The 14109-nt window shown below is 54.0% G+C and overlaps 1 protein-coding gene across 1 annotated transcript; it reads right to left on the reverse strand.

The window, feature by feature from the left end:
- Nucleotides 1–409: 409 nt before the first annotated feature.
- PUF60 (poly(U) binding splicing factor 60) lies at nucleotides 410–13908 on the reverse strand. Its single transcript, XM_070940166.1, is given in 12 exon segments — nucleotides 410–840; nucleotides 1025–1260; nucleotides 2626–2770; nucleotides 3326–3516; nucleotides 3600–3840; nucleotides 4583–4675; nucleotides 4758–4919; nucleotides 6927–6977; nucleotides 7623–7712; nucleotides 9798–9893; nucleotides 13652–13746; nucleotides 13749–13908. Coding segments are annotated over 12 exon segments (1761 nt in total). The 5' UTR covers nucleotides 13810–13908; the 3' UTR covers nucleotides 410–540.
- Between the last annotated feature and the right edge of the window lie 201 nt (nucleotides 13909–14109).

Consider the following 14109-nt stretch of genomic DNA (forward strand, 5'->3'; position numbering starts at 1 on the left):
AGTCAGACATGAGTGGACAGGGCAAACCTTTACCTTTAGTGTGGAGGAAATATTAAGCAAAGAGGTAATGTATTGGTTTTCTTGTCTATGGAGATTCTCAGTCATCCAGTCAGAGCTAAAGAAGCTTCTTGACTGAGAAACGAAACATCTTCAAAGAAAAAACAGAAAGTCCAGTTGCCTCTTGAAAAAGCACCTTTGGGACTACTGGTTTTCTTGTTAAAACTGGTATTTTTCGATTAGTTGGAATTAATAAGGAGACCAAGTGAAAATGCAACACCACCACCAAATTGACTGTTCTGGATCTGGTGTCTAATAATAAGTTGCCTGAGAATGGTTACCTGCCCCAACCTGCACTCACATTTTGTCCCTGTGGAGGTAAGGCTCTCGCACATAGCACAAACAACGGATGGATTTTCTTCCTGGCATATTTACCAACAACTACGTGTACAACACAGGATAATGCTGGTCCAAAAATATTCCAGAAAACATGGGGAAAGGGAGTCATTGGGGAAAATGAAAGAGAAGTCTTTGTGAAAGAGTTCATGCAGAGAGGTCACTATTATCAAATCTCTCCTGGTCATACACTTCAGCCACAACCTTCCTGCCCGCAAACCAGCGCCCATTCAGTGCCTGGATGGCTTTGTGAGTCTCTGAGGCCATGGAGAATTCCACAAAGATCTTGACAATGATCTCCGCGTCTTCTTCCTCGCCCTGCTTCTCTTGATAGATGATGACTCTGTTGACAGCCCCAAATTTGCCACACTCCTCTGTTACTTCTCCTTCCAAATCATCATCAATGTCCTTGGGGTCCACCATGTTTCGCAAAACCATCACTGTTGACTGTAAAGAAAGAAACAGGGAAACGTCATCTCCCAGGACTCAAGGCATTCCAGAGAATTACCTTCCAGACAGCCTTGTTTTGTTCCATCACTGGGTTGGAGGCTGCCCACCGTTCTTCCATGATAGGCTCAGTTTGGAGGCTAACCCTAGGCAGCCCTTCCATCAGCACTGCTGAAGAACTCACCTCTTGTTTCCGGAGAAGCTTCTGCATCACCATGTGGCGGGCGCTGCTGCCAGAGATGCTCATGTGCTCCTGTTCACTGAGCATCTCTGGCCTTTCAGATTCTTGGAAAACTTCCTCCTCCTCCTTCTCCTTCTTGGCTTCTAGCAGGCCTAGTGTTGGGGGACTGGCCAAGATGGGGTTCACCACACCCACCTGGGGAATAGTGACAGGAATAGGTGGGCGAGCTGGTGTGACACCTGGAGGAAAAACACATTTTGAAGTATGTGAAAAGAACTAGTTGCCCATATGCCCTCATGCTCCACACCCAAAGCTAAACAGAATATCCAATGCATCTCAAACAAGGATGGTAATCCCACCAGGTCAATACACGTGATCAACCCAGATTTAGAGAAATGGGCAATCTCTCAACTCACAAGCAGCTTAGCAATCAACCGCAGGGCAGTTGTGTCAACAAGGAGCAAAATTTTCAGAAAAAAGCTCAAGACCCCTCATCCATCCTTCCACTCCACAGAAGAGAAACAGAAAGGAGGAAGAAAAGACAAGCAGTCCTCGAGTCGCAACCGTAAGGGAGCCTGCCTATTACAGTCATAAGTCGTAAAATGGATCGGTCACTTTTTGCAGCGGTTATTAAATCGATTGTTCATTGTGATGCGGTTTTGCTGAAAACCAGAAGTGGGCAAAATAGCCATAAATGCAGCTGTGTTGCTGAGCACCCAACGGGCGACCACATAATCACTGAGTGTAAGGAGGAGAGGGAGGGAGGAAGGTGGGGGAGCAACCATCAGAACTCAAGAGGACACCAATGGGGATGCCCAAGCAGAGCCACAGAGGGGAAGAGGAGGAGACAGAAGCAGCCCAGGGAGAGACCAGTAACAGGTAACATCAATGACGCCAATTGTTTCTCCATAAGATTTGTAAAGCTAGAATGATTCAAATTGCTACAGAAAATATCAATGTGGCTCATGCAATAGACTCTCCCTTGCTAGAGAATTTGTCAAAGGCTTTTGAAAGAGACCCTCCTCTAATGCTCTGGAGCCAAAAACCCACTGGATACAGAAAGTGCAAATCAAAGACCAGGAGAGAGGAGGACAAGAGGTTTTATGGTTCCCCCAAGAGCAACGACCCCCTTCGGCATTCTCCAAGCTAGGATCCTCTTTCCCACCTGGCCAGACAGGAGCCCCAAAAGGAGGTTCCCAAGCAGAGGGTCCTTTTAGCTAAGATGACCAACTCAGGGTTACAGAGCTCTACCGCCTAACCGAAAAAGGGTGGGTGGGTGAGAAGAGCTCATCCTCCCTTGCTGGAGTGTAAAGCGCCACCCAACCTCGCTGGCACCAGCCGGCAGCCCTTTCGTTCCTATGAAAACTCCTCAGGGCCAGACCACCCTTTCTTTCTCCAAGGAGGATGCGGCAGCTTCTCCTCTCGCTTTGTTTCACAGACACAACAGACATGGGGAAGACAGAGAAGGCGGGGATGACATCCTCTTTCTACCCGACAGCTGGGCCAAAGGCAGAGACCTTTTCACCAAGCACCCCCACGCTGGGCAGCTCCCTCCCTCGTCCCAGACGGCAAGAGGAGGGTGTTTTAGCTGCCAAGCCACTCACCCGTGATGACTCCTGGAGCTTGAGCTGCCATCACAGCCTGTGGTAAGGCCCCCAGAGGCTGCGCTAGGGTCAGGGCTGGGGTCACCAGTCCAGGGGTGGCTAATGTGCTAAGGACAGCAGCACCCGCCACCCCTGCCACAGCTTCCTACAAGAGAAAAGTCAGCTCTGCTAGGGCCTCTGCAGCCACAGGGCTGCTTCTGTACCCCAAGGTCCAAGCGAGGAACCCCACAGCCAGGAGCTCCCCTAGAGAGAGAGAAAAGCTGTGCTGGGGGCGCCTCTTTTGGAGGTAAACAGCAATCACCTTCTGTGGGCCCACTGGAATGGGAGGGGCACCTCAGACCAGTGTTCGCCTTTGCTTGCCTGATGGTCTTGCCCAGCCCCAGAGACATCAGCTGGGCTCAACCAAGCCATGGCAGCAGAGGGAGGAGGGGCCTGCAGAGCACCTACACAAATTGAGCCCCTAGAGCCCCACTGCTTCCCCTGCCTTCCTCTCTGCTGCAGATGGTGGAAGCCTGCTGGAGCTTGTAGAGGAAAAGGGATGTGGGCTGCCCTCAGACTTGGGACTGGTGCCCCGCTGCTGCTGGTCAAGGAGAGGGGAACAGCAGGAAGGCCAATCCAGCTAGGGCAAGGGCTGCTGCCTCCTCCCCTTAGCTCAAGCCCTCTCCTCCCCCAACTCCGCTCCCCAGACCTTGCTCCTTACCTGAGCGGTGATTTTCGCCGTGGCAGCAGCCGCGGCTACAGCCGCTGCAGGGGGCAGGCCTCCCGGGGTTGCTGGGGTCAGCAGAGGCATGGGCGGAGTGACCGCTTTGCCCACACGGAGATACTGGCCCCCCAAGTCAAAGAGGTTCATGGAAGAGACGGCGTCCTGCGAGGACTGGGCCTTCTCGTATTCTGAGTGGACAGAAAGAACAACATGGAGCACTGACCGCTGGCTCTGGGTCCTCAGCAGCAGAGTAGCCAGCCACAGGGCTCACCGATGAAGCCGTAGCCCTTGTGCTTCCCCGTGGTGGGATCCCGGGCCAGCGTGCAGGACTTGATCTTCCCAAAGGCCTCAAAGACACTCTTGATGTCGTCATCAGAAAGATCCTGGTGCACCGATGCCACGTAAATGCGGTTGAAGGCTCGAGCCTCCTCTGCCAGCTGGTCGATGATGGGCTGCGCTTGGCCAATGTTGCTGGGCCTCCCCACCTGCAGGAAGGTGACCCGTGAGGGCCTCTGGGCACCCCCGGGCCCCCAGAGCACCAGCTTCTCAACCACCTGCCAAGGGGGCACTTGGCCTAGTCAACATCCTCAGCTGGAGGGAGGGGGCTATCTTGTTTCTACAAGCCCATCCAACATTCTGTTAACCGCAATTCAGCAAACACTGAGTTTACATGTTTCCCACATCCAGATTTATTCATTAGGCTACATCCTGTCTTTCTTCTTGCTGCCAATTTTATTCTTCCCACACCAACCCCGTGAGGTAAGTTGGGATGAGAAAGTGTCAGCGGCCAGTGAGGTGAACCTGGACCTTCTCGGTCATGGCCCGGCCCCTCCATCTCACTAACCCTGGCATGACAACAGATGAGGTAGTAGGGAACCTGGGCCGTTCTTGTATTAAGCCAGTCACTGCATTCAGTTCTGATTCGTTGTTCCCACTGGGCACCCCACGTCATGGGAATACAGCAAGGAAGTTTTCTTAAGCTGGCTTTGGAAGCCCTCCCCAGGGTTCCTTGCACAAAGCAAGTTGCAAGCGCCAGGCAGGCAGACCAGCGGCCCACCCACTATGGGGGAAGAGAACCCTTTGCAGTTCAGGGGCCATGGATGGCGTTGGGCAAAGCACTCGGCCTGCTTCTAAATAAGACCTGCTGGAGAGATGATAGCAGCTGGGGCAGGCAGGCAGTCCGGCTCCCCCCTTTTATAGGACGCAAAGACTGGCGTGTGGCCACAGCCGTCTCTGGCTCACAGGTCCACATACCTTGATGTTCCGCCCTCCGAGCATCACAGAGTTCATCTGCTCCAGGGCCAGCTGAGCAGCTTCGGGGACCTCATATTCCACAAAAGCAAAGCCCTGGCCAAGGAGAAAAGGGGGCGTGAAGCTCAGGCACTCCACCCACCCCCCCTGCCCCCCCCCCGCCAGGTGTCACACTCACTTTGTGCTTCATGGTCACAGAGTCCCAGGACATGTCGATACTCTTGATGGGTCCAAAGGGGGCGAAGGCCTGCCGTATGGTGTCCTCTCCCAGCTCATAGTAAATGGAGCCCACATAGACCCGGCACATGATGGCCAGGGCCCGCTGCCGCTGCGCTGCCATCTGTATCAGAGAGAAGGTCTGGCTGGTCAGAGCAGGAGGGAAGCCCGGCAGCTCTCCCGTGCCCCCCTCCCCAGGAGGCTCCAGAGTGGCAAGGGGGAGTCTCCCCGAGGAGGAGCTAGCCCAGCCCACCCTTACCCTCTCCCTCGGCCAGAGGAATCAACCCTCTGCCACCCCAAAGGGTCCTTCCCCACCATTCTGCCCCCACACAGCAAGAGATCCAGATCGGGCACCTCGTCTCTGTCTTCCCCTGAAACATCTCCCACCCCAGGACGCTGCCTCTTCCTCTCGGCAGGCGCCTTTGGGAGCAAACAATGGCCACCATGTCAACAGCCTTCTCTCAGGGACGGGCCAGCTGGTGCAAGGGACCATCTGACACTGTCCCAAGGAGGTACAGTGGCAGGAGGTCTGCGATGACCCATTTCCTCTGCCAAAAGTCTAACCAGCCTACAATCCAGATTCACCGCTATGATTCAGTGGCCGGGCAGCAGCTCCCCTGCCTGGCAGCACAGCCAGGCCCAGGACAAGCCGCTGGAGCGCTTCTCTGGAGCTGGAAAAAAAAACAAGGCTACTCCTGTCCTCCTTAGAGGCAAACGCCCACCCAGCTGGGGATACTGGCTGGCTGTACATTACAGCCAAGAGCACCTTGGGGGCTTTGCAGCAGTCCCACAACACTTCTCATGAGTGTGTGTGTGTGGGTGTGTGTGTGTGGGGGGGGGGGGACGGGGACCTACAAGACTAGGAAACCTCCGTTTTTCCTGCTCCCTCTCTGGGGCACACCTGCTACTCCGTCCCTCCCCAACCCTGGAGAGAACTGCGTTGGGAGGATGCCAGGCAATGCCTCCAAGCTCAGCCTCCCTGCCAAACAATTCTGGGGGAGGGGGTGTCTCACTGCTCCCCATGAGAGATGAGGGACCCTCTGCAGGAAGAGGCTCTCTGCTGCACATCAGGACAGCCAGCGCCACTGGACAAACTCAACGAAGGGCACACACTCCCAGCGTTCAGGAGCCAGCAGAGCAAAGAGTTAGGGAGAGGGAAAATGGGCATCTACAACGAAGCCCATGGGGGCTGCCTGGCTATTTGGGCTACCTGCTCCGCCCCCACCCTGACCCCGACAAGCCAGCCGTCCATCTAGCATCCCAGAATCAGATCCAGGCTGAGCAGCTGTTCTGAGGTGGGCAACCAGTCGTGCTTCTCTTTCACCTGCCCCACAGAAACTAAGCTAAGCCCATCCTTCTGGTGCCAGGAGAACTCAGAGGACCTGGGTAGCCTAACCTCGGAGCTGCTCCAATGAGCCGGACTCTTCAACAGCTCCAAGAGGATCAACCCAGGTCAACCTGCCTGCCCGATGCACAGCAGGAGCTGGGGTCCTGTGCAAGATCCACCAGCACATTACGGGGGACCTCTGGCTCCTGCCTGGGTGCGCCACACTGCTAGCATTCAGGTGGAAGAGTGGGGCACCTCTCTCCCGGGAGAGGGCGGGGCCTGCTCCTGCTGGCTTGGACTTCATACGCTGGCTCCAAAAGCGAGGGACCTGTGCCCTGGCAGGCAGGCCCCGCAGCCACCACCTTTCTGCCCCAGTACCAGCCAGCAGCCCCTCTTCCTAGCACTCTTCCACTCGTCTAGGAGAGCCGGCCAAGCCCCAGCCCCCAGCCCCCAGCCTCTAGCATCCCGCGCTGGCCCCCTGGCGAGTTACCTTGGCAGTTACTTTGAGGCCAGAACCTCAGCATCCCTAGAAAGGCAGTTCTCCCGCTGCTTGAGACTAATGCTTTCTTTCTCTTTCTTTCTTTCTCTCTCTCTCTCTCTCTCTCTGCCCAGTGCCTCCAGGGATCCCAGCTGCCCCCAGCCCAAGGTCTTCCACTGGGAGCTTACACTTGGCCTTGGCTGGGTGGGGGTGGGGTATATCCAGAGCAGGGGGGTGGCAGGAGAGGGAGGCCACAGCTACGTCCTCCCCCAGGCTAGGCCCTGACTAAGACCCAGTGCCCAGAAGAAGTGAATGTGTCTATTGACCGATTGTAAAGGTGAGAGAGGATCTCCAAAGCCCATTGTCACTGCTGCCATCTGAAAGACAGTAAAGACAGAGTTCAGTCTGTGGGAGCTGAGCACACTACCACGGGTTTGTCAAAACTCAAGCGGGAGAAAGAGGCCTCGCCTGCCTGCCTGCCTCTGCCTCCTCCTCGGCGAACATCCCCGGCCGACCCTGGGCAGCCAAGGCAGGGAGGTCCAGGACAGTCTTTAGCCCTCAGCAGACCACTAGCTATAGGGACAGCCCCCCCACCCCCACCCGCAGCAGCCAGAGCTGCCCCAAGGGCTTTGATCTTCCCCCCCCCCCACCCTGTAACTCCTCAGGAAGAGGAGCTTGGACAGCAGCTGGCAGCCCCCCTCCCACTGCCCTGCAAGACCAGACACTCCCTGCCCCTCCCTGCCTGAGGCCGACTACTGCGTCCCACGCCAGCTCCCCCCTCTCACTCACTCTCTCTCACACTCTCTCTCACACTCTCTCTCTCATTCTCCAGGCAGCTAAGCTTCCCTCCACAGGCGGCCATGTCTAGGCCTAGAAGGTCATGGCAGGCCAAAGGCAGCACTCCAGGCAGATCTCGGGGCTGGCAGTGGCTCTAAGTGCATAAGGGGCTGCCCTGGGGAGGGGGAAGGGGAGGGGGGAGGGGAGGGCGTGTCAAAGGCAAGGGCGTCCTGGCAAGGCCTCACCTGGAGGTTGGTGAGCTGCTGCTGCTGGTGGGCAATCGTCTGCTTCACCAAGACGCTTTTGATGCTCTGCTCCATCGCATATTTTTTGGCCTGGCAGGAGAGAGGAGAGAAACCAAAGTCACAGAGACCAGAAGCTGGAAAACCTCTGGCCTGGAACACCTAAGAGACTCAGCAGCTGAATCAGGGACAAGGTGGCCTTCCTGCTCACACCCACACACCCACCCTCCATCAGCCCCACCAGCTCCCCTATTAGGCCAGGTGAAGCGTTTTCTATTATGTCGTAAAATGCCTTATAATTTTATGTGATAAAATGTTTTCTAAAGTTTGGCAAGTTTCAATTCCATGGCAGTTGTGCATCCCAGATCTTGGACCCATTCTGTAAGTTAGCCATTTGAGGTTCCTTGATTCAACAACAGATGTCCTATGGTGCACTGTTTCTCTCAGTTAAAGGTTTTATAGGAATGAGAGCTTTAGAACTGTATACTTAGATATGTACTATGTTGCTTTTATCATTGGTGACATTTTAATTGTTGGTAAGGGAGCCACCCAAAGTTCAATATAAGATAGTGGCTGCCTATCTAAATGTTTTAATATATAAAGTTAGCTTCCTAACATTTTCACAGTAAAAGGGGACAGGCCTCACACAGCTGGTCCTCCTGAAGGGATCGCTTTCTCCCCTAGGGACCGTCTCTGCAAGGACACCCTCGCCCAGCGGTAGTTTAAGGGAACCCCCACAACAAACCTGGGAGTAAGACTCTGGGACAGCCTGGCCTTCACCTCAGCTGCTCCACAAGCCAGCCAGACCAGAACACTGGCCTGGCTGCTGGGGCCCCCCAGAAGCTGGAGCTCTGGCCCAGCCTGTAGGGTCCCCCGGGACCTACTCAATGCCCTGAGGAAGCCCAGCAGCACCTCTCTGGGCTGAGCCATCAGCCTCCTCTCCTGTCAGTGCCTGCCAGCTGGTAAAGCAGCAGCACTCTCCTCCTCACCTCGGGGTACCATGCATCAACCCCAGTTCTGACATTGGGAGAGGGAGATGGCCCCCCTCCACTATCCACATCACCAGTGCCGCATATGCCTCTCCCCTGAGCTAAGAAAGGACCCACCCTCACTTTTCCTAGAGGGAATAGCCCAATTCCCTGATAAGGTTGGTTATTTTTCATGCACCTTCCCCAGCTGTGTCACTGTTTTCTCGAGTAGGAGGGATCTGAGAAATAGGCAGAAATCTGAGCACGATTCAAGCACCCAGTCCTTCCTCTGGGAACCGTTTCATTTTCAATACACTTCCTGCTGATTCCAACATGGAATTTACAACCGTCGCACACATGAAACACTTTTACTGGTTCTCTGCTGAGAGTCCAGTATCCTCTGCCCGCCCAGCCCTATTGAACAAGAGGCTAAAGTACTTGGGGCAGGTCGTCTTATGCCAATCCTCATCCCGTTTAATTTTCCAAGAATTAGTTAAAGCTGCTTTATTCCAGGAAGGGTTTGGCCCCAGCTTTTTTTTTTTTTTTTGCTTTAATTTATATGCCGCCCTTCTCCGGAGACTCAGGGCGGCTTACAATGTATTAAGCAATAGCCTTCATACTTTTGTATATTTATACAAAGTCAGCTTATTGCCCCCACAATCTGGGTCCTCAATTTACCTACCTTTGAAAGGATGGAAGGCTGAATCAACCTTGAGCCTGGTGAGATTTGAACTTGCAGTAATTGCAAGCAGCAGATGTTAATCTGTTAATAACACTGCTTTAGTCCACTGTACTACAGGCTCGTACTTGAGGGACTTGGGGTGTCCATCCTGAGTTGTTTTGGATTTTAGTCCTATAATGGGAGTGGGGTGGGTCGGCAATACATACATATGTACGCAGAATTTAACTCAACAGCCATTAGCAAAAAGCGAGGCACACTTGCCCTAAAAGAACCAACTTTCTAGGCATCCATGCAATTACAGATTTGGGCTAAGCCATGTTAATGCCTTTTCATTTGTTCTGCATCTGTTAGCACCTCACTGAATAGCTGGGTGAAATCCCCAAATCTGGTTACAGCCCACTCCTGTGGAGGGCGGCACTACATTTCTGGTGGGGCTCTGCCCAGAAGAGAAAAGATCCTTGCCCATGCCCCCGACCCATCCCCCCGGCTATGCATAGGCTGGATGATGACCTTGGTCAAGCTGCTCACCTTCTGAAGGGCCTCCTGCTGCTCCGGGGTAAGAGGAGGGAGCCCCAGCTTGGCTGACGTGCTCTGCCCATTTTCCACCTTGACGGTTTCAGTGCCCTGAAATTGGAGAGATGCTCATGAAAGCCTGCCTGAACAAAGGAGATCTATGCAGATTGGGTTGGGAGGCCCAGTTTCATTGAGCGGGGGAGGGCAGGGGAAACAGGCCAATAGTAATTTCAAAATAATCTGCTTGATATTTAAATTGATAGAGACATTCCCTGGTCTCTGCCTCCCAATCTCTTTAGAGGCCTATGCCTGTAGCACTTCTTCCCAGCTGGGATCCACAGAAGGGTGTGTACGGAGCTGCCCCTTCAACAGAGTTAACCGGCATCTCCCACAAGATTCCTTCCACCTTCTCATCCAAACAGCTTTGAAATACCTAGGTTAGAGACCCCATCCACTGACCAGCAGCTAATGATGAGGTCTTAGCCACCCATTTAGACGGATTCTATTTAATTAGTGTGCTAATCAGAACATCCTGGGATGTGTTGCCAGCACAGCTTGTTCTTGCTGATTTCTGGAAATCTCCCCAAGCCTTAAAAGATTTTCACAGATCTCTTTGACCTGCTCTTAAAAGTTTGGGTGCAGCAGTTCTCAAGACCCTCCTCCTTCAAGATAGGAGCAACAGTCATTCTGGCTAGTGATTTGCTTTATGCAGTTGTGCAGAATTTCTCACTCAAATACTTTGGCCACCTAATGAGAAGGAAGGATTCAATGGAGAAGAGCCTAATGCTGGGAAAGATTGAGGGCAAAAGAAGACGGGGACAACAGAGAATGAGATGGCTGGATGAAGTCACTGAAGCAGTAGGTGTGAGCTTAAATGGACTCCAGAGGATGGTAGAGGACAGGAAGGCCTGGAGGAACATTGTCCATGGGGTCGCGATGGGTAGGACACAACTTCACAACAACAACAAAGAATTTCTCAGCAATTACATAAGAGATCATCCAGATGTTCAGCTATTTCCTACTGATTTAACCCATTGAAAGGAGGAAAAAAGGCACCGATTGTCCTCACTTACCAATCAGAATTGGGACTAAAACACCATCACTGAGTGATAATGTAATTTAGTGAAACATCACATGGCCACATTGGTCTCACAACAGTCCCTCTGTAGTCATTAAGCAAGCCACTCTGGATCATTAAACACAACCTCCTCATATGACACACACACACCAAATCTGCAACTCCCTGCCAGCTTCCCCACTGACTTTGCTTGTTGGAAGACTGCTGTCACAATCACATGACCGTGGGATACCATTATCATTGTAAAGACACCTTGCAAAGTGCCCAAATTGTGATCACGTGACTGTGGGAATGTTGCAATGGTTGGAAGTTCGAGGACCTGTTGTGAACCTACTTTTTCAGTGCCACTGTAATTTTGAAGAGTGGCTGGATGAGGCGGTAAGTAGGGACTACCTATATTCCTAATCATGCATTTATCAGCCTCAGATTTTAGTCCTGTCCCTTCATTCTGGCCTTCACAATTTTCAGGGGAAATACATCCTCTTTAATTGGAAAATCCAAAGAGAAATAATCTCCCTTATTTTCTGTTTGAATAGCTCACACACCGATTCCTTCTCCCACCTCCACCACCCATCATTTTCAATGCCTTTAAAAGCCAGTGATGTGGATCTGAAGAGATCCTCATGCTCCGTTCCCCTCTGAATCACCTTTTCTGCTGCTCATCCCTAACCCAAAGCCCTTTTGGTGGCTCTTAGAAATCTCTGCAACCACCATTCATTCTGCACTTCTACTTTCTCGACCTCCTACCAGGCAATACACACACTACCTACAAAGTAACCTGGACCTGTTTCAAGTGAGTAACTACTTTGTCTAGCTTCTGCGGTATCTGACATCTTGTCTTTAACTGTTGCTGGGCATTTTGAGCTCTGGGTTCCTTTTTCCATTAATGTTCTCCTGCTGTGATGTCCTACTACCTACAACTATGGTTAAGTTTTTTGCAGTTCTAGATCCCAAGGATGCATTCACCAGGTTCTAGCACTGGAAGTTTGATTTCTGCTTTCAGACATTGCAAAGGTGTTTGTTACCTCCAAGGGAGGGAGAGGTGAAAAGATTGGGGGTGGGGAGATTATAGGAGTGATTGGGCCCAGGGTGGTGCTGTACTACAGTGCTGGGCATTTTTAGAATGTATCGGATAATAACTCACCCCAAACTAACATATGACCTCTCCTGAGAGTTTAAAGTAACAGTTAAACATGATAGAGTTAAAGGTAAAGCTTTGGGACCCTCCATAACAGAGAATCTAGCAACTACTCTTTCCTCTGCTGCTCCCAAAAGAAACCATCAGGTAGGAGTGGACCTACCAGAGAAACTCTCAGTCCTCAGATGAGGTTCAGGAGGATGCTGTGACTGGCAGCATAGCAATCCATTGGGAGGCCTCCCATCATCTTCCACAGGTCAACCATCAGAGGGACCAATGCAGGTTCTATCCCATGATCAGGAATGAAACCAAACTGTCTCTGGAGGCTTTTGTAACCGCAGTCCCACCTCTTTCTTAACCTTCCCCAAGAAGGGGAGTATTTGAGACATAATGGAAGTAATTCATAACTGCTGGATTCAGATTTAGTTCCTTGAGGAGTGGAAGGACCTGCCCCTCTTCCAGGACTTCTGAGGCCTCGCCTTCCCTCAAATGGATTGACCACAGCTTGAATCCAGCTCCCAGTTCCCTGCCTGGCCATTTCCACCAGCCAGGTTGTGCAGAGGCCCAATCCGGAGGAGGAGGTAAAACTGAAAATGCAGGGAACCTCTTCCAATTTCTCAAGATTCACTTTTTATGATCCAGACCATCTAGGGAAAGATGGCCAGACTATCCGTGGAGTACCATTGTGAGTTCTTAGTAGAGAATGTTGCAGAGAAAATCAGTCGCCTTTGTTGATTAGAAATCAGCTAGAAAAAGTCTGAAACGGCATCAAAACTGTCGCCTCACAGTCTTTATTTGGCACAGCTTTCAATCTGCTGATTCTAAGCAAGTGGACCTTGGCCCACGAGCCGGTGGTCTTGGCCCCTCTCCCACCCGGCCTTGAAGAGCTGCCCTGAAAAGGAGCAGAGACTGGATCCAAATGCTCGTGAACACCCCCGTGGCAGGAACCGGGCGGTGGGGGGGAGGGGGGAACCTTTTGGAAGCCATCCGTGTGACCCTCCTGCAGAGCCATTCGGGACCCAGCTGCTATCGGGCAGTCCGTGGGGGAGGAGGGGGGGAAGGTTAGGGCGAAGCTGCTGGACGCCCAACCACAAGGGGCCCCGGAAGAAGAGAGAAGCGGATCACCTGGAGCCTTTACAAAGTCGGGGACGGCCCCAGACCAAAGCCTCCCACCATCCAAGGGCCGCTGTCCCATCCAGGCCGGCTTCCGGCATCCCCTCGGGGGGCCCTGCGAAGGGTGAGGGCGCCTCTTTCTCCGGGGGTTCTTGTGGGGGGCGGCCTATGCAGCCTCTCCACGGAGCGGGCATGGGCTCCTCAACCGGCCGATGACGCCCAGCCATCCGGGAGGCGCGTCGGTCCTCGGGGCTCCGGGACGGGCGCGGCTTGGCTCCAGAAACTGCCTGGCTGACCCGGACCGTCTGGCCGCAGCTCCGGCAACCCCGGGAAGGGGACGGGGGGGACGGGGCAGGAGACCGGACTGGCTGGCTGGCCGCCCGCGGGAGAGGAGGGGGGAGGGGAGGCACGCGAGGCGGCTGGGAAATGTAGTCCCGGGCCCCCCTCGCCTCACGCCCCGTCAGCGGCTCAACCGAGGACGCCCCGCATCTCTTTCACGCGGCTCTCCTCCGTTCCGACCGGTCCGGCGCGGCCGCTTACCAGAGAGAGCGCCGCGGTGGTGGTGGTGGTTGTGGTCGCCGCAGCCGCCGCCATCTTCGCCGCCGCCGCCTCCTTGAGCACCAAGCTCCGGAGTCTCGCGAGAACGAGGCGGCGGGAGGCCGGGCGAACGCGACACGGCTCCGGAGCAAAGGGCGCATGCGCGAGCTCGCTGATTGGCCCGCGCCTCCCGCTACCCGGAGCCTTTAAGGGGGGGCAGCCTCGTGAAGGAGGCGCTCCGGCCAGAGCCTTTCCCGCTTCTCTCGCCCCGCCCACCCCCGTCGGAGGGGGGTGGCGCGGGGGGGGGGGAAGCGGCAAGAGCCGGCGGAGCGTCGGTTGCTGGCGCTTTAATGCGGGGGGGGGGGGGTTGGGGGTTGGGAGAGAAGGGCGCGCGTGCGTGGCGGAGGAGGCTGCCGCGCGGGGAAAAGGCAGCTGCGGTCGGAGAAGCCCCGGGAGGAGCC

Source organism: Pituophis catenifer, unplaced genomic scaffold (genome assembly GCF_029215685.1).
Source record: "Pituophis catenifer annectens isolate HBS135680 unplaced genomic scaffold, rPitCat1.0.hap2 SCAF_3, whole genome shotgun sequence".
Classification (NCBI taxonomy): Eukaryota; Metazoa; Chordata; class Lepidosauria; order Squamata; family Colubridae; genus Pituophis; species Pituophis catenifer.